The 21,018-nt window shown below is 39.1% G+C and overlaps 1 protein-coding gene across 8 annotated transcripts in view; it reads left to right on the top strand.

Moving 5' to 3' along the window:
• ST3GAL6 (ST3 beta-galactoside alpha-2,3-sialyltransferase 6) overlaps positions 1 to 21,018 on the top strand; it is a 70,286-nt gene that overhangs the window by 34,328 nt on the left and 14,940 nt on the right. For 4 of the 8 annotated variants that reach the window (XM_030802174.1, XM_003261719.2, XM_030802176.1 and 1 more), the window contains 4 exons: positions 8,869 to 8,968; positions 11,326 to 11,403; positions 13,261 to 13,364; positions 14,363 to 14,426. In XM_030802174.1, coding sequence (XP_030658034.1) covers positions 8,880 to 8,968; positions 11,326 to 11,403; positions 13,261 to 13,364; positions 14,363 to 14,426 — 335 coding nt within the window. In that variant the 5' untranslated portion in view covers positions 8,869 to 8,879. Of the gene's footprint in view, positions 1 to 3,484; positions 3,621 to 8,868; positions 8,969 to 11,325; positions 11,404 to 11,567; positions 11,638 to 13,260; positions 13,365 to 14,362; positions 14,427 to 21,018 lie in introns of those variants that run through there. The other 4 variants (XM_004091729.3, XM_030802179.1, XM_030802177.1 and 1 more) reach the window with 4 other exon arrangements.

Genomic DNA, 21,018 nt, shown 5'->3' with positions numbered 1-21,018 from the left:
CCAGTGATTCAGTTGGCACTTAGGTGAATCAGAAGGAGATGTAAAATAAGGTGTGTGTCCTATAGGTGTAATGTGAATGGAGGAATCCTACATATTTTCCCTCAAAAATACTGGTAGTATCATACTGACACTAATAGTAGATGGAAGGATGAGACTGAAAATAATACAGGAAAGACAGTGTCCAGGGAATTAAAAAAAAAAACAAAAAAAACAAAAAACCCCACAAACATTCCCTAGAGTGGTGAGGGAAATTTTTCTCAAAGCCACTTATTTTCAAAGGGAATCTGACTAGTTTCTTCAGAGAAACATCTGTTGATTGAAAACTTTCAAAGGTCAAGCCCTAAAGACTCTTAAAATATGTAGCATAAAACTTTGAATGAGCTGCCAGTTCCCCTCAACTGTTTTCTGTGAAGCGCTGATCTTCTCGGCTGGATACAATTCCTTTTTCCTCTGACCTTCTCCAGCAGTGCTTCTCAAACACACAGATCACATGGGGTTTGCCAAAATCCACTTGACTCAGTGGATCAAAGGTTGGAGCTGAGACTCTGCAGCTCTACCAACTTCCCAGGTGATGCCAGTACTGCTGGTCCATGGACCACACTTTGAATAACAGAGGTGTGAAATAGTTTGCTTTAATTCTTATACCAGATAATGGAAATAATTTTGAAGCAGTATAACAGCTCCTTCACAAGACTGTGAGCTCTATTCTCCATATCCTAAAGTCGAGTATGTACACATTATGAAATGGTTGATATTAATAGAGAAGAGATTCTTACCTCGGTCAGTGATTCGTATTATTCAATAGCAGTAATAATTTGAATTGGTATAGGTAGGGCTTTTTTTTAAACTGAGATAAGCACCAGCATGCAATATAACTGAGATAGGCACCAGAATGCAATATAAAGTTTTCATATAAAGTTAAACGTGTTTACTATATAGCCCATGAAAACATATATCCACCCAAGAAGTTGCACTTGAATGTTTAATGCAGCTTTATTTACAATAACCAAAAATTGCAAAGAAACCAAATGTGTATTGCCTGGTGAACTGATAAATAAATTGTGGTATGACCATACAATGGGATGCTATTTAGCAACCAAAAGGAATGAACTCCTGGTACAAGCAACAACTTGAGCATTTTTTACAAAAGTATTATGTTAATTGAAAGAAGTCAGAAATAAGATATATATTATATGATTCAATTTATATGAAATTTTAGAAAAGCAAAACTATAGTGATAGCAGATCAGGCTGCTAGGGGCCAGGAAGTGGGAAGAAGGAAGTAACTACAAAGAGGAACAAAGGAACTTTTGGGGTTGATGGCAATGTTTAGAATCATGACTTCAGTGGTTGTTACCTGATACACTTAAAAGTGGCGAATTTTAGTGTATAAAAATTTTATCCTCAGCTACTCAGGAGGCTGAGGCAGGAGGATTACTCGAGCCCAGAAGTTAGAGACCAGGCTGGACAGTATAGTGAGACTCTGTCTCAAAAAAAAGGAAAAAAATGAATAAAGCCAATTTTAAAAATTAGACACAGTCTGGGCGTGGTGGCTTATGCCTGTAATCCCAGCACTTTGGGAGGCCAAGGTGGGTGGATCACTCGAGGTTAGGAGTTCGAGACCAGCCTGGCCAACATGGCAAAACCCCATCTCTATTAAAAATACAAAGAATTAGCCGGGCATGGTGGCACGTGCCTGTAATCCCAGCTACTTGGGAGGCTGAGGCAGGAGAATTGCTTGAACCTGGGTATGGAGGTTGCAGTGAGCCAAGATCGCATCACTGCACTTCAGCCTGGGCAACAGAGCAAGACTCCATCTCAAAAAAAAAAAAAAAAAAAGCCACAGTCATCAACCTGTTAACAACATCGAATGCTTCTTGGAAGCTGACATCTTATTAGCAGGATGTTAATAGGAGAATACAGGGACAATTTTTACTTTAAGAGAAAAAATGGGCATGGAAAGAAAATGTGAATAAACAGTAGAAACAAAAGAAGTTCCCTAAAAGCTTACTTGTGTATTTGCAATGGACCTGAGTCTGAAGAGAGAGGTCTTGAAAACAGGAACTCCAATTCATTTATTTTTAGCATCCCATATAGTTGCTATTAGCTGAATGATATTAGTGTCCTGCTGTGCTATTAAAGAAGAAAATTCTGCTGAGAAGTCATTTCTCTCCTTTTTATATTCTTTGCAGTGAGCACACCCCACTTTCAGGAGAGGATCTGGTCATCTGCTTTGGCAGAGGGCTTATCTTTAATTAAGTGAAAAGATCTGTCTACATGTGCTAAGGATGATACCTGTTGAAAAGCTGAAAGAGACGGGTGTGTGTGCATATGTGTGTAGGAACCAGCTTCATATCATTGTATTAGCAGAAGAGTTGGGGGAGGAGAGGGAAAGAAAGTTAATTATACACGTTCCCTTTCTGCAATGCAGAAAGAAGACAGTTATGTTCTTAGAAATCCGTCAAAATGTATACAGCTGATCTAATTTGTTGAAACTACACAACTCAGTATTTTTGGAGGGGGGCATAAATCAGATTTTCTGTTAATTTACTCAGCAATGTCAGAGTTTTTTCTTAACTTGTATTAAATAGCATTAGTTTATAACTTCAGATTAAATTTAGCCTTTTCGTTGTAATATTGTATGTTTAAAAAAATCTGTATGTGCTGTTTTTTATTTCTTTAATTATGGCCTATTGAGAATTTCTTTGTCCTTCTAGCAGAAAATCCCATCAGCCAGACTACTGATTCCGTAAGATTTCTCTCTTTAATTATGAGATTAATAGCTTTTCATATTATAATGTTTCTAAAGAAGTGTGTTTGATAAATGCATAATTTAATGTGTATCGTCCCCTTGTTTTATTTTTAAAAGATATTATTAAATGATTATTAACAGTTCATACTCTTAAAAATATGGTTATTATAGTTTTCTAGAAGCCACAATTTAAAAGTGTGGGCTTTGAAATCAGATCTCAGTTTGAATTCTGGCCAGTGCTCTGGGTATTAAACATATCTAGCATGGGGATGAAAATATCCGTGATTTCATCCTTATGTGAAACAGGGCTTAGTACTGTGCTGGCCATTTAGTAAGTGGTTAATAAACTGTGCTATCATTTACATGATCATCGCTGCCAGAGGTTGTAGATCCTTGGGATATGAATGAAGCTGCTGTCACACATTTGGACTATCTAATTAGTAATAAGGACCAAACCTAAAAGAGAGGTAGTAAATGAATTGAGGAGGACTGAGGCCTTTCCATTCGTCACTGTGGAGTCCTGTATGTCTACATTAAGGCTTAGGTTACATGGAGATGGCTGGGTCTGTGAGGCTTAGGCTTAGGGGACCTATGAGGTTGGACCAAAAAAAACCTAGACATTAATGCATGGCTAGAGTTGGAGGTTCTGTTGTAGATTTGCTCATGTGGGCATGTGACTGCAGATTATAATCACAAACTGAGTAATAAGTACAAAGAGGAAGAAAGGCAGGATGTGAAATCTGTTGGCCATGTTCCACACAGTCTGGAGTGTGTGTCAGTGTGAGCTGAGGACCAGCAGAGACCAGGATGGATGAGGGCCTGTCCAGGGGCTGAATGGACACAGGTGTCAACAGGGCCACCTGGTAAAGGTATGGAGGTGAGCCATGAACAAGGTTACCTGCTTAAGGGGAAGGTTGTGGCTGAAATCTAGATGCTGCTGAGATATTAGACATTAGGTGCCCACAGGCTGTGTGGAGGTAGGAGGGGGATGTGCTTCTCTTATTTGCACAAAGATGTGAGTTACTGAGGAGTATTATTGAACAGCAGCATGTTGGGTGTGAGAAGAGACATAGAAAGAGTAGGATGTCTGCCACTGAGGAAGCAGGAAACAGAAGGTTGCCTCACCCCAGAGCAGATGGGGACATGGTTTAGGATCCTAGTGACTAAAAAAAAAAAAAAATTGGAAGTTTGGCTGCAGAGCTGCTAGGGTGACTAGGAAAGATAAGAATGCAGACGTTGGAAAAGTATGGTATAGTTTAAGCACCCAGGTCTTCAGACTCAGGTCCATTGCAAATACACAAGTAAGCTTTTAGGGAACTTCTTTTGTTTTTACTGATTATTCACATTTTCTTTCCATGCCCATTTGTTCTCTTAAAGTAAAAATTGTCCCTGTATTCTCATATTAACATCCTGCTAATAAGATGTCAGCTTCCAAGAAGCATTAGATGTTGTTAACAGGTTGATGACTGTGGCTTTTTTTTTTTTTTTTTTTTGAGATGGAGTCTTGCTCTGTTGCCCAGGCTGAAGTGCAGGATGGGCAACAGCAGGAACCCAGGTCCAGTGGATGAGATGACCAGGATCACTACTGGATCCACAGGAACCTGACCCAACTGTTGAGCTGCTAGTCGAGGGCGCCTCAGACTCTCTTTCCGTGGGTCAGAATCAGTCCCAGTGCCTGGAGTGGCTGGGCTTGCAGATAGGTATTAGGAAGCACCTGCTTCCAGATTGAAACGGAACTGGGGATGGAGGAGACAGGCAGGTGAGGTTTGTGTGTGCTCAGCATCTGGAATAGAGAATGCCAAGGGTCTTTCTTCCTTGGTGTTGCATATTGACTGAGATACCCACCGGGTTTTTCTATTAGGTTGGTTTTAAACGACAAAAACCGCAATTACTTTTGCACTAACCTAATGCTTGATAAGTAGAACAATGTTTCTAGAATTATTGCTGAACATGCTTTTTTCTAACTGGTTGGAAAAGCAAGCTCCCTTTAGTTTGAGAAAGCATTAGGAGAGTCTAAAAAAAAACCTGACATTTTTTCAAGTGTTTCTCCATAGAGTTTGTTTTGTTTTTATAAACAATGCTAGCATGGGTGGGAGGAGCAGAACTGGGAACAGGGTTGGTTGGGAGTAACAGGCTTTTATTTTAGCTGAGTTTGAATCAAAAGTATTACAAGCTTTATCTCCATTTCATCAATTACTAGAATTTATATTGCTTAAGGAGCTTGCAGGATTGAGAGGTTGGAGAAATGTTCAGTAATGTTTAGTCTGGTAGCAAAAGGAGGGGCCTGTGCTCACTTGTGAAAGCTCACATCTAGGGGGAGGTAGTATAATGCATGGCCTGTGGCCTGATAGAGACAGATTTGAGTCCTCGTTCTGCTACTTCTCAGCTCAACAAAGTCGTTGCTTCTCCCAGAGTTTTGGTTTCCTCCTTTATAAAATAGGAATTGTAAGTCTGCTACTTCTTTCGCAAGATGGTTGTCAGGATGTCATGAGGTAATACACCAAAAGCAATTATCACATGCCTTGGCACAGGCTAAGCACTCATACATCTTAATGCTTCTAATCAGTTGTTATTCATTGAGCATTTACCACATGCTAGGCATTTAGGGTAAAAAAAATAATACAAAGCATCTAGTTATGGGATCTGTATCTGTTAACAGTCTCTGTATTTCAGAAATTCTTCCATGGTTCTATTGTATGTCTTAGAGCAGTGATTCTCAAAATTTAGTGTGCATAAGAATCAAATTGGTGGATGCTGTTTAAATGCACATTCCTGAGCTCCAGAGATTCAGATTAAGTAGAGGCTCAGGAGTGTGCATGTTAACAAGTCCCTGCCTGGTGCAGACTCTTGAGCCTGCCCTAGAGTCACCTCCTTTCACCAATATCTGAATTTACCCTTCTAGACTTCAAGATACCAATGGAACACCATTAGGAATTTTCAGATTAGAATTATCTCTTTTAGATTTGCCTTGTGCTTTTTATCTTGAGAGACAGGATAACACCAGGAATGGAACCCTGAGAAAGAAATGATTGAACCATAAATCTATTTCTGTCTTCCTTAAACTGTGTGACCTCAGACAACTCAACCTTATAAACCTTCAGTTTTCCTCATTCATCAAGAAGACAACACCTGCACACCCATCTAACAAGCTTATTTTGAGCCTTAAATGGAGGGATGGACATATAAAAGATTTTTTATGAACTTTAATGCTCCACACAAAATATGCTTTTACTGGTAAAGCAAAATGAAACTGTTGTCAAGATTGAGTTTAATTTGGCATTTATAGGTTACTTATACGTTGGGTTACGTATCTTAGTTGGAGAATGTGTGAACATTTGTCCTCTGCCAATGAGTCCTTCTCTCCCTTGCCATCCTCTACCCACATTTTTGTAAAGGATGTTTTAGGGACCCTGATTTTAGGAGCATCTGCAGCCACAAAGCTGGCATTGGTCGTGTTTAATGTCAAGATCTTGAAAACTCTTTGTTTTGGTAATCAAAGCTATATTAAAGGGCTTTATGTCTTTTTAAAGCAGATAACCTCTTAAATTCTGTTTTTTCTTTGAATGTTTTTGCTCAAAGCAAAATGCCCTTCCACTTACAGAATATAATTAGATAATTGGTTTATTTGTGGAAGCTTTTTCCTGTGAGCAAGGAGAGGAACCATGTTTATCACAAGGATATCCTGGCTGGCCCATGTCCTTTGCAACTTGAATACTGAAGCTGTGAATTGTACATGAAATACAAGAGTGACTTAACTTCCTAAATGTTTTTCAGGTGGTGTATGCAGTAGCTGTTCAAGAGTGGGTTCGTTTTATTGTTTGAAAACAGAGCATTCTCTCACACTTCTTTGTTTTTAATTAGACCACATATTAGTGAATGAAAAACAACAAAACAATAACACAAGTCTCGCTTACCCATACCTCCGTGTTCTGTAGAATAATACATAAATTGCCCGAAGAGTATGTTTTGGAGAATACATAGGAATTTTGACTTGTAAATACTGACTTCTTTCCCTAGACCTTCATATACTGTCTTAGATGTAAATACGTTAAAAAGTTTTGCTGATACTGGTAAGTTTTGTCCTTGTTGGATCTCTGCATAAATGTCATTCTTTTTTTTTTTTTTTTTTGGTGAGATGGATTCTCACTCTGTCACCCAGGCTGGAGTGCAGTGGTGTGATCTTCGCTCACTGCAACCTCTGCCTCTTGGGTTCAAGCAATTCTCTGCCTTAGCCTCCTGAATAGGTGGGATTGCAGGTGCCTGCCATCACGGCTGGCTAATTTTTTTGCATTAGAGACGAGGTTTCACCATCTTGGCCAGGTTGGTATTGAACTCCTGACCTCGTGATCCACCCGCCTCGGATTCCCAAAGTGCTGGGATTACAGGTGTGAGCCACCACGCCCAGCCAAATGATGTTATTCTTAGTGGAGCCTTAAATGTTTAATTTAAGCATTTAATAAGATGTTCATCACTATTTTGGCCCATGGTAAACTGCCTTCCAGGACAGTCTAATAACCCAAAGAGGTAGATGGTGTGTTCTCACTTGTAAACACGTGAGGACCCTCAGGTCAGAAGAGGTAGACTGATTTACCTTAGGCTTCCCACACCGTATGTAGAGTTAGGCTGTCAATCTTGTCTTCTGATTTCCAACCAGTGTTGACTCTTCACAGGGATCATGTATACCTAATTAGAAGTATGTGTAAACTAAAGTTTGCTCATTAACTTGCTTATTTATTTGCTTTCTCCTGACATTGTTTTCATTTCTAACTAATTTAGAATAGTGGCATGTCGGGGTGGTGACTGCATTAATAGCAGTGAGAAGCAACAGCTGACAGCAAGGGAGGGGTGAAAAGGAACTCAACCAGATAATCATGCCAGTTTAGGACTGCTTAGCAAATAGCCCCACACACCCATTAGCTGCAGAGGGTTTCAAGTGTAAGAAAGCCCAGAACAATTATATTTGTTGAGCTGACCACATATTATCAAGAAAAGTTTAAGTTATGTTTAGTATATTCTACTTATGAAGGCAAAGGGAGAGGTTTATTTTAAGATTTCCATTTGAACATATTTACCATTAAAAAGAAGGCAACGCCACATTATTTGGAAATTTATTCAGCCAGACTCCCAGGTTCTATACTGCATTGCCATGATTGAGGTTAATAGGCATGGATAGGAGTGAAAGGAGTGGCACATGCAATTGTTTAGATGAACTAGAAACTTGATAAGGGAGACAGAGAAGCAGCATACCCGTTTAAAGTCACAGGCGTTGAAATAGGTCTATTATGGAACCGTATGTTAAATTTGCCTTTTACATTTAATTACATAAGACAGTGGAAACTTTTCCTTTTTTCCTTTGAAGCAAAAGAGAAAACTAAACATGTTTTATAGGTTTTCAAAATATATCTATAAAGGCTTTTTTTGCATTTACATTTTAGAGAGGATTGTGTCAAGGTTTTTGTCTGTCTGCAAATGTGTAATGAACAATATTGTCAATTTAATACAAAACAAGCAAGTAGCTGAATATACCTGAACTATGATGTGGAAAAATCAAATAGGTGGATCTAAAAGTATATAAAAATTGAGGATGAGGGAAGTGTTTTTTCAGTAGCTTTTTTCCTCAGTTTTTAAAAATTAGAAAAATGACTTGTAAACATGATAATGTATACCATTTTAACATCATTTCAAGCACTGAAGAAATGAAATATTCACAGCTTAAGGCATCTATTCACTTTCTACTGAGAGAGAAAATAGATAGGTTTTAATGTTTGTGTAAAAAGTTTTGGATATGGAATAGATGTGTAAAATTTTATTCTGGAGGAATTATTTCTTTCTTACCTAACATGAGAAAGTAGTAGGGAGACCCCTACCTTTGAGACCGTGGAACTGTTTATTGGCCTAAACATATATTATGCTGTGCTTATTGATAAAAGGAGAGACAGAAAAAACATGATCTTTCTGCACGTTTAGTGAGTATTTCCAAAATTACATGCCCACATCATTTTTTTCTATAGTTCCTTTTGTATATTTTTTCCAATAATGCTTATATTTGAGCCATTATGAAAATCCATTTGTATAACAACCTGGCCTTTGCTTTGAACTTAATTCCTTGTGTTTCAGGTGAGCCAGCCATGAGAGGGTATCTTGTGGCCATATTCCTGAGTGCTGTCTTCCTCTATTACGTACTGCATTGCATATTATGGGGAACGAATGTCTATTGGTAAGTTTCATTTTGTTATTTAAAAATAACTCTCAACCTAGTCTTTCACACAAATCCACAAATTATAGTAGAGGGTCCTATTAAAAAAACTTGTACCATTGTAACATTTTGAATATTTTCTTGCTTTCCGTTGTAAATTGGGGTTTTGCCATTCCAGTATCCTACAGATTGTATCTCGAACAATTTAAAAGTTGACAAGCAGCACCTACTTTCTATTGACTTCCCAGTGAAGCCATGATGTTAACCATCTTTGGGTTATAACGTTCTTTCTTTATGCTGTAGATCATCTCCTTGAGTTAATGGAGTAATTATTGGGCTCAGTGATACTTAACTTTTGGAACCTAAAATGCTTGCATAAGAGATTATTGATAAAATACAGATATTACATATGGTTTCCTTTGTTTAAAAATATTTGGTGAACGATGATATATGTATCGTCTGAAATAGCTTTGATTTGAAATATCACATATAAAACTTTGAAGAGGCACAGATAGTTTTACTGAAGAGAAAGCCTCTGCAGTAGGGATTTTGACCTTCTCATTGTCAGTCGTTTGGCTAGGAAAAAAGTTTTGATGACCTTTAAATCCCAAACGGGTGGCAGTACATAATTATGCTAAAATAAATCACATAACTTCCTGTCTTAGACAAAGAATCTATTTTTTTGCCAGTGTTTCATAGTAGATCTTAAATCATGTTTCTAACTTGTGCTTAGTCGATGAAAAAAAGCTGATGCTTCTGCATTTGATTTAATTACTGGTTGATTGAAAAATGATTGTAATGCTTTTCATGGAAGGACGTTAGGCAAACGGCCACTGGAAAAAACCCAATGCCAGGTGGGTAGTTTTGGCCCTAAAGTTTTAGGCTTTGGACCCAAATATCGGGCTAGAGAATTTCGAAGTCTGATTATGTACTAAATGAGGACTACATCAAGGGGATCTTTCCCTACATCTTTGCCACATTCTCTGTCCTACCCTTAGTAGTGGAAGACAAAAATAGAAGAGAAAGCAAAAAGCTTACTGGATTGCTACTTTCCTACAAATCCTATTGTTGGTCACGGGGAAAATGATAAGGTGATGAAAAGGATCTAAATCAGCAGTCTTTTGTCATCAGGGTTGAAGTGACCATGTCACTCCTCAGCTAACATATTACTATAGTCACAGCAAGTACCTTGGGATATTAGCTCAGACAGTTGTTTGTGCAATGAACTTGCTTCCTTAAAAATGATTTAAGACATATAATTGTGTTTTTCTTTTAAAAAGTCACCCAAAGCTTGTCTTCATAATATCCTAAAACTGTTTTCTATGTTTTAATGACTTTAGAAATCAAATAATATCTTCATGTTATCCTCCAAATATAATTGAGATTTTTTGGTCTAGTGTGCTGGTCCACCATATTTATGTATCTTCCTTATGTATAAATCAAGGAGTCCTTGCCATTGTGGTATTCACAAAAGATGTTTTCCTGTGTAAGGAGTTTACTAGCCTCATAGTTCAGAAACCTAGCAGTTCTAACTGTGGGGATTTTTGTACCCACAAAAATGCAAAATTGTGTCTGTCCACGAAGAGTTTAGGATATTTCCTTCATTTTGAATTCTGCTGATTATAGAAGAAAGTTGATTAGTTTTTAAATACAAATTCTTCACATAATTGATGATCATTAATAAGTTTTTGTATTAAGCTGTTTTCCTCTTTCCCGGCTAAGTCTGGTTCCTGCCATCCACCACCCTTTCATTTATTTTCCTTGTTGTGCTCTGTCATGTTTCACAATACCCTTTTAAATTGTGGAGACAAGTACTCCATTCAGGAGCACACAAGGGCCTAACTTATGCCAAGAATAGAGAAGAGTTAGAAATGACTCTCAATAGTGTGATTTGTAGAGTCCCCCAGATCCCAAGGCAAGGGTCTGTGGAACCTGCTCAGGTCAGGTGTTTCTGTGGGGTTGGCTGCTGGTGTGTGTCAGCAGATGTGGCAGGAGGAGGTAAATAGCCACGTGCCCTTGGGGTGAGTTTGGATTTCTCCAGCTTTCAGGGACTCCTAAAAAGTGAGCCTGGTTGCGGCTTCTACAATGCAGTAATCCTGGCCCTTTTCTGAAGGTCCTTTGAATCATTGCTCTTGGAATCACTTCTTGGTTGTTCATCACCTCAGCCTTTCCACCCTCACTTCCCTTACATCCATGAATCTCATGTGTGTGTAGGGCTTGGAGAAGGTACTGGCAAACCTCAAGGGGTGCAGGGAGTATTTTTGTTTGCTGCCAGAGAACCTCTCAGTGGTGGCATGAATGAGTTCCCAGGGCATTTGCTTCCCTTTGGGCAGGGTGCCCGGTTCTGGTTTCTGACTGACATTATTTTTGTCTCATAGGGTGGCACCTGTGGAAATGAAACGGAGAAATAAGATCCAGCCTTGTTTATCAAAGCCAGCTTTTGCCTCTCTGCTGAGGTAAAAATACACCAGAAAAACCTGTGGCATACAAAATATTCCAAATGTGCTTGTAATCATTTTCCACACTTGTTTATTTTTTTAATGCAAATCTTAGCAGTATAAAGTGGACACCCCATATTTAAGGAAGAGCTTGAATATCCTGTCTCTTTTTGTGCTTTTAGTCAGAGCTCTGCATATATTTTAAGAAAAGGCATTGAGGAACTCAATCAAACCAGTATTCTTTTCACACAGGTGAGGCTAGAGAGGTCTATTTGTGTTTGATTATAAAAAAGCGAATTGTTATTTAGGGTTTTGTTTTTCCCCCTTGTTGCTCCCATGTCATTTTCCACCCTTATTATTTTGTGGCTTCTCCTTCCTTGCCTCTAGGTTAAACTTTTTGAGTAGAAAATTTCCCTTTTATTAACTTTTAATGAACTACATAGAATGCAAATAATGATTAATCTACATAAAATGTCAATGATTGTTGATTGTGGCTCTTGGGCTTTGTAAAGAATTTACTCTTCTATTCACGTATGTTCTTTTCCTCCATCACTTAGACCTTGACAGATTGCTGGTCAAAATGCTCTAGATAACAAGAAATAAAAACCTGTTCTAGGCATGTTTAATTGGGTAAAACAGGCACAATCTGTTCAGCATTTTTTCTATGAAGCATTAAAAATTCATTTTTTTTCCTATTGTCTTTTATTACTGCACCTTGTTATTACTGGTTTTTAACTCTTTGGGGCTACAGATCCCTTTACAATCAATCAACTCTCTGGAAAACTGCAAATACATAAGACTTTTTCGTATGTGATTCCAAGTGTGCAATGGCTGCTTGTAGTCTTTCCAGGGCTGTGCGTCCAGTGAGGACCACTGCAAAACTGGAATAGTGTTTTAAACTTTTTTGAACATGACTCAGGAAGAAATACATTTTACTTGGGATCTAGTGCAAACACATATTTCTAAAATAAGAAAAAAAGAATTTTTACCTTTACTACTCCAGTTATACTGCGTTCTGTTCCATTCACTTTTTAAAAAGATGCTGATCATGACTCACAAAATTGATTTTATGAGCCACATACGGGTTGCAGACCACAGGTTAAAATGCTACTCTGGAATTAAGGTACTCCATAACTTTAGTGAAAAAAGATATCCTTTCCTTTCTGAGAAAACCCAAAAGGGTTAAAGTATTTATGCAAGATTATTCAGCAAGTATGTAAGTCTACAGTGTTAAGTGACAGGTAGATTTATGTTTGTGATGTGGACAGTATTCTCCGAGGGCAGTCCCCTAGAGTGTACTTGAGGCCACTTTCTCAGAAACAGAAAAGCCAGCAGCAGTTTGGAGAAGCCCTTCTGGGAAACCTGGAGCTTTTATCTTCAGTGTTATACAGAGAACATCTTTCCTTATAATTAGGCTTGGGTGTGGATTTCAGCTTTGTCATTTATGGGATGGTGACCCCAGACTTGTCATAGCTGATACAACTTCACATATATGGTACTTTTAAATTTAGAAATAGCTTAGCATCAGTACTTTGATAATATGACTTTGTTTTTTCCTATATATGGCTATTATTTTATCCCTTGCTGTTGGTTTGTTTTTAAGTTTTGTTTTTCCTTCCTGAGTTGTAACATAATTTTCATCTTAGTAGCTGCAAAGTGTTTTCATTTCAGTTGTGTAGTTCCATTGAGTACCCCATTCTATGCAATATTTCAGCACAGTTTAAAGTTATTTTTAAAAATTAAAAAATTTATACATTTTCATATAGCCGGTATAACGATATGAATTATATGCTATAGTTACTTTTAGTTTTGATTTTAAAAGCTTGCAAATATAGTAGGTATTTGGCAAAATCATTCTTTATCTTTTCTTTCCAGGTTTCATCAGTTTCACCCTTTTCTGTGTGCAGCTGATTTTAGAAAGATTGCTTCCTTGTATGGTAGCGATAAGTTTGATTTGCCCTATGGGATGAGAACGTCAGGTCAGTAGTATTATTCTTACCTGGTTCTGTTAAATTTGAGTGGTGTTTGATGAGAATGGCATGTTAAATATAATTTTAAGGGCTTTTATTCTTTCTGCTTCCTAATGATTTCCAATGAATATGATTTTGGGATGGAATGAAATGAATTATATTTTAAAACATAAATTCTCACTCCTTTTGAGGCAATGTAGAACCAAAGGATAACAGGGGTAGATTTGTTGTTGTTGAGAAACTACTTTTTACATTTGCTCTGCCGCCATGTGATCCATGTAAGTTCTGGTACCTTACTTTATTCTGATTTAGAATTAGCAGGAAAACCTGAGGATTATCTTCCTACCTAGCTTCCCATGGCTTCTTTTTACCTGTGAGTTTTATCTCATCAGCGATTCTTATCTCCTTAAGCAGTCTTAATTTAACCAGTGGATATTTTATTTTTGTTAAGTTTAGAGATAATTATTCCATCTTCTAATGATAAAAAACACTTTCCCTTCTGCTTGTTGATAAGTGATTGGCCCTATATAGCATTAAGTTCTAAATTTTTGAGGGATCATAAAAGCCCAAGGTGACAAGCCTACAGCACTGTGAATCAGATTTTGCGTATTCAACTGATCCTGTGAGGGTGGGGGTTGTATTTTTTTTTTTTTATTTTAAAACTATTTTGCAGAGAATTTGAGAATTTAATTGGGTTAAACTTACTATTTCTATTCTAACATCAATTTCAGAATCATGTGCTATTTTAAAATTATATGATTTTTTTCAGATTAAATGTGTTGTTTTTTGGGGAGGTTTTGGAAAGTGTCTTTAGAGCATTTAACATTTTGAATGGGCCTGCTGAGTAGTGCTGGCTAATTGCAGTTGTATCATTAATTTTTCACAGAATAAATCAATGTGGCCATGCTGGTTGGAAATGGGTTTGTGGGGGAGGGAGTAAGGTGGTTTACTAAGTACTAAAAATACATGATTTTCCTTTTATTCATAATACTTCATTTGTTTTCTAGCGGAATATTTTCGACTTGCTCTTTCAAAACTGCAGAGTTGTGATCTCTTTGATGAGTTTGACAAGTGAGTTTATTTCCTTGCTTCTAGTCTGGCTTTTAGCTTCAGCTAAGCTGGTTCAAAATATATACCCCAAGAAATGTAAGATGTATTTACTCAGGAAAATTTCATAGGGTTTGCGCATAACCAAAATTTCTAGTAGTAATTTGACACTTAAATACCTACAAAATTAATTTAGATGCTGCATAACTGATTGGCTCAAAAGTTTGCAGAGTCTTGATGATGATCAACACTGGTCCCAAATCAGGACATTTTTAACCTACATTCATTTTTTTCTAAGTTGTTCCTGCTTAAGAATTAGTTCACCACCTGCTAATCAGCTCATGGCCTCCCTTTACAGGCTGTTTCCCATACTTTTCCATGCATCCTCCAAACTGCTGATGAGATTCTTTCTGTTTCACTTGTTAAGGAGATTATTAGATTTTGGAAGCAGCTCTCTTCTTTTTTAATCAGAATTATATTTGAAGGACAAATATACTTGATGTTTCCTCACTACAAAAGTAATTTAGTTTTTAGACAATTTTGTCATTAAATAACCCCATATAAATTGAACTGCCAAAAATAGACTTCTTCACTGTTGGGCTTATTTTACAGAGGTAGGTTTATTTCACAAAGTTTCAAGCCACACTTTAGAATTTGGCCAGGGTGCCAGTGTGATAATATGGGTAGTCTACAGATATCAGGCCTCCATTAAAAAAAATGGCAGAAATTACCCTCTTGCCCAAGAGAATAGGAGTGCTATTTTTTGGGTGCAGAGAGTGGGGGTAGTGGATAGAGGTCTGAAAGTGTAGATAGAGTTTGCCGTAAGAGCAGCGTTAGATTTTGTCCAGGTTTATCTCATTTTTCTCTGTTGGAGACCAAGATGCTTGAAGTGTGTATTTGTGTAATGTGTATTGGTTCATTTCAGTTTTTCATAATTTCAAACTATGCCATCAACCTAATCAATTTTCATTTTGATTGCATATCAACAGCAACCATGAATTTTTTCAACCCCCAAATTTATGTAGCTCCAATTTGTAGAATATTGTTTTTTGCAGACCTTTCACATACGTGTTTTATGTTGATTCTCTCTAATTCTGTAAGTTTCTGGAGAAACTGAGGCTAGGCACACAGTTTGTTACACTTGGTAAATGCCAGACCCAGGATGTAAACCTAGATGGTTCTAACTCCAGTGCCTGGATGTCTGAGTTAAGAGTAATAAAGGTGGCGGGGTGCTGCGGCTGATGCCTGCAATCCCCCAGCACTTTGGGAAGCTGAGGCGGGCAGACCGTGAGGTCGGAGTTTGAGACCAGCCTGGCCAACATAGTGAAACCCAGTCTCTACTAAAGATACAAAAATTAGCCAGGCATGGTGGCACATGCCTGTAGTCCCAGCTACTTGGGAGGCTGAGGCAGGAGAATTGCTTGAACCAGGGTGGCGGAGGTTGCAGTGAGCCGAGATCCACCACTGTACTCCAGCTTGGGTGACAGAGCAAGACTTCATCTCAAAAAAAAAAAAAAAAAAAAAAAGATAATTGTGAGTCCTTGCAGCAATTATCTGCAAATATTTGTAAAGATGCTTAACTCTATACATGCAAGCTACTGTCAGGATTCTGGAGGATATATGACTAGAAGTTTTGTTCTTGCCTAGTTTTTATCTAAGAACTAGACTGTGCTTTATTTAGTTGCTTTCATAACCCCTTGTCCCACAGGTGTTCATCTGTTTGTGTATGCCTCCGTCAGGCTAATTTTTCTCTTCTTGCTGACTTGGTCTTGCTGTTTCCTGCCCCTTTCCTCCTGTCACCAGAATCTCCCCACTCCCCACCATCATGCTAAGTTCATTTCTTATTAGCATTACCTTTGTTGGGAGAGAAGTAGAGTGTAGTTGGTGAGGAGGGATTGAAGATCATGCTGACTGCAGGAGTCCTTTAGTCTGAAGTTGCCAAGAGTCTGAAGTGAAGTAAATGTATAGTCAGAGACTCTAGATAAAGAGTGAGTGGCAAGTAACCCTGTAGGATCCCCACAGAGGGAGCACAGTGGCACATGTTTTGTAACATCACAGATGTTCAGTTAGCATTGCTGAGTTGTGTGTTCGACCTGGGCAAACCTTAGAGTATTTCGAAAATAGATAAGAATATATTTATGACACTACTGTCTTCTATTTGCATAGCACTTTTCAGAGGGGTTCACATGTAGTATTAAATTTTGCCTATATTAGGCCGGGTGCGGTGGCTCACGCTTGTAATCCCAGCACTTTGGGAGGCTGAGGCGGGCGGATCACGAGGTCAGGAGATCGAGACCACGGTGAAACCCCGTCTCTACTAAAAATACAAAAAATTAGCCGGGCGTGGTGGCGGGCGCCTGTAGTCCCAGCTTCTCGGAGAGGCTGAGGCAGGAGAATGGCGTGAACCTGGGAGGCGGAGCTTGCAGTGAGCCGAGATCGCTCCACTGCACTCCAGCCTGGGCGACAGAGCAAGACTCCGTCTCAAAAAAAAAATAAAAATAAAAAATAAATTTTGCCTATATTTTAAGTGAGTCATTCTACCTTTATCATGTGCCCAGTGTACAATACATAGAAAAAAACAAACCAGGCTATGCCTGAGCAATACATTTTTAGTAAACTGATTGCCTGAATGCTGCCTCTGAGTCAACTTCATTCCCCAAGTGACCTTATGTAGTTCTCATTTCTCTTCTCAGCCTGGGAATAAAGCTCTAGAAGAAAGATATCTGAGAACAGTCTTTCTTTCTTAGGCAGAGAATTTAGACTGCCTTTGGCAGGAGAGTCCTCCCTGAGCCCCTGGCTTGTGGATTTGTGAGCAGGGCCCACATGTCCAAGGAGGAAGGTATTGATATTTAGGCTGGCTTGTCCTTCATCATGGCTCTGTAGGTCAGAGAGGAGGAGCTGAGGTAGAGAGGGATTACTTTCAAGTTACTGTCCTCCTTTTTCTGCTTTCTTTACTGATATTTATATAATTGCTGGCCTTGCTCTGTGCTCATTTTTTCCTACCTGTGCTCTAGAAGGAGCTTGATGTATTTTGAGTTGTAACAGCTAAGCACATTATTTTCCTTACTTTTTATTCTCCTTCCATCCTCTTTGTCCCTTCCAGAAAGGGTCAGATGTTGTTGTTGTTGCTGTTGTTTCAAATCTGAATCCTTTAAGATTCTACCAGATATAAGTTGTAGTTTTGTCAGATATCTCATCCAGCATGTATGATGCCCTCAGTTGGGATAGATTCCACTGTGAACGGGAAAACTCAAAATATCAGTTGTGATTGTAAGAAGGAAGTTTTCCTTTTGTCCAGTTTTCATGTAAATGAACTCTGCAGGTCAACTTTCCAGGGCTGGTTCTGTGAGCATCAGGGACCAAGGCTGCTTCTCTATCTTGATGCCACCATTCCTAAATATACAGCTTGTTCCTTCTGGTCCGGTATGATGGCTGGAGTTCCACCAATCACACCTACCTCCCTGCCAGCCAGGAGGAGGAAAGGGCGAAGGGCATACCCCAACCCTTTAAGACATGCCTTCTTCTTTAAGGACATCTCCCAGAAATCACGTATAACACTTCCTTACCTCCAACGATGTGCTGGAACCAGTTGGTACCAACTTGTGAGAGCTGTATCTCTTTGTATTCAGCTCCATATTTAGTGCCATCAAGGTGAAAGCTTGAAATGGCCAAGGTGAGAGTATTCGTACCATGGGAATTGGCAAACATTACAAATCAGGGCTTTGCCCATTCATACTCCTCCCCCTCCCCCAGAACTGATTGTTAAACATTGACTAGCAACCACCGTTTGCATCCCATTGGATAGGACTCCATCACAAGGCCACCCTAGCTGGAATGTGGACCGGAAAATGTAGTTTGTATTCCAGGTGACTGTGTGCTCACCTTTAAAAGCAAACGTGATTTTAACAGATGAAGGAAACAAGATTATTGGGGAACAAATAGCTGTCTTTACCAATACTCTGCATCATTTCCCTGGTCCCCATCTGTTTTTATGCCTGGTCACTTTCAGGATTCTGAAGTCAAATATCTGACTCTGCTCTCTAACAACTGAGCTCAGTGCATCTTTTTTATCTGCTGCTGCTACTGATTTCTCATGGACACAGGCTCTTCTCTTTATTCTCCAAAGCACAGCCAACATAAGGCGACTAAGTTTAACAAACTTCACGGAAGACTGAGGATTTTTTAAGAGAATTGCATCACAGAAAAGGAATACTAAAAATATGCCCATATTCCAAGGCCTTAGTCCTTCCTGGCTGTCCATGTAGCTCCTTAGCACCAGTCTGCCCCCTAGTCCTAAGGATTATTGCTTTCTCCTCAGTGGAAGTACATCCTCACACAGCTAGAAACAGCAGCAACCCTAAATGATCAAATCTCAGCTCCCACTTAAAATGCACAGACAAGCTCCCCATCCCCAACCACCAACACTCCTTCTGAAAGCATGCCAAGTTTTATGAAGAATGCTTTAGTCCTGCAGCACAGGTGGTTATATAGTAACTAGACATAAATATCCTACCTAACAAAAGCACCTGTGTCAAGTCAGTTGCCTGCTAAATGGACAAGGATCTGTAAAAGCTGCCTGGTTGCTCTCTCAAGCAGCATCCATTATGTCAGCCTCAGCAAAGCTGGGTTAGACTGGCTACCAGCCAGGCCAGGAGCATGTCTTTAGAAAACTTAAAAAAGAATTAGACATTAGTGGTGTATTTATTAAAAAGAGTCCTAACTCTATATGGAATATCAATATCTGCTTCCCTACTTTAGACATTCTGCTGTTTTGCAGAGTTTCTTTACATTGCAGGATTTTTAGCCAGGAGAGCTTGAGGATGAGGGGAAGTTGTGATTCCACATCAACAGAGTGAATCATTTGTGGTGAATATGCAGAAGCAGCCCCTGCCTGCTTTCTAGCATCTGCTGTGGTCAGATGTTGGGTAAAGGTATAGAAGTCTCAGTACTTTTGCCAAAGGAAATGGTCTCTTCCATCAGAGAGTAACATACAAGACCTAAGTGATTCCCTTACTTCACAAAAGAGCAAACTGAGATCAGAGAGGTCAGATTTCTAGACCAAGGTCCTAAGAGGTGCTCAGCAGAGGAGCCAGAACTAGCAACCAGGTCTCCAACTACAGTTCCTTGTGTAGTTTGAGGATCTTCTGGCGGCAGGTAATAGTCTTCACTAGGAGTGATTTAAACTAAGTGGACGTTCATTATCTCCTGTATTGCGTAGACATGTGGATTCAGGTCTGCATATTTGTGGTTCCAGCTTGCAGTATGGGGCTGCTTATGGCTGTACAGACTGGATTGCACAACTCCAGGGAGTACCGATTCATTCATATAGTTATCTGAATGGTGCTCCCTGACATTGGACTGTGTACAACTTGCACATATGTTTGGAGTGGCCCTGGTTGGGGGATTGAATTAGTGGCTCAGTGATGTCAAGGCTCCAGGGTAGTTTTTCTGTGGCTGTCTTTTTCTCTGATGTGTAGCTGCTCTAACTTTTTGTTATCACATGTCAATGTCTAAGCAGAAAGGAAGAAGTGAGTAATGAAGTATCCTGTTCACATGATTCTTTCGGCAGCAGCAAAATCTCTTCCAAAAGCATCTAATAGACTTCCCTAATATCTTACTGCCCAGGGATGGGTCACATGGCTGTGTCTAGATGAAACATTGGCAGAGGCAATGAGCTCACTATTGTAGGCTTAGGAAAGCAGGGATCTGCTAGCAAGGCACATGGGGTAATGGGTGTTGGGAATGTGACCACTATGATTTGCCATAGGTTGTTACACTGAAGGTAGAGTCATGTGTTTTAATGTACGTGATGCTATTGAAGGGAAAATGCATGTCAAAAAGCATTTGTAAAATAAAACACATCGTAGATCATTTGAAATGGGCAACTCAAGTTTGCTTGCTCTATACTGACTGTGTTTGATGTTTCCCTCTGCATAAGGTAATGACTCTTCCGGCTTTTGCCTGACTTTATGAGAAACACACCTTTCACCTGGGGGAAGTGTAATCTCTTACTACCACTGCTTTAGCAGCTTTCCAGATTTTCCATTAACAGGTTCAGGAACCCTGGAATTATTTTGTTTTCTGGGTAAGCAGTTGAGAGCATATGCATTTTCCTGCTTCTTTCCAGGGTGGTCGGAGGAGTAAAAGGTAATTGCTTCTCCAAACACAAAGTAGGGAAATAACCTCCACATACTTAATGTAACAACCAAACTGAATTCTAAAATGCACATCCTGTGAATCAGGAAGTGTTGTAGATGGGAGGATACAGAGACAGAAATGATACTATTCTTTCCTCTAGGGACTCACAATTTACTGCAGCTATTTCTACATGAAAGTTATGTTAATTAAATATGTGAAGTTTTACAGTCACCCAAAGGACACTGAAAGTCATTGTTCCACACATAAAAAGGCAGAGGAAGCCAGAATCACAAGCCAAATGGAAGAAGTCAAGGAGAGAATGAATCAGTCCTTTCAGAGTATGGGGTACTTGCTAGAGAGCGAGGGAAGCAATGAGTAACGAGGAGTGTGATTCAGGCAGCTTATCTGTACCATTCCATACTTCCCAGAGCCATGGTGGTACTGTGAATACTAGCCGTAGGTAAAGTGTTATTGCCAA

This window comes from Nomascus leucogenys, chromosome 21, assembly GCF_006542625.1.
Source record: "Nomascus leucogenys isolate Asia chromosome 21, Asia_NLE_v1, whole genome shotgun sequence".
In the NCBI taxonomy this organism is placed as follows: Eukaryota; Metazoa; Chordata; class Mammalia; order Primates; family Hylobatidae; genus Nomascus; species Nomascus leucogenys.
Note: the sequence above shows the minus strand (reverse complement) of the source record. Positions and strands in the feature narration are given on the sequence as shown.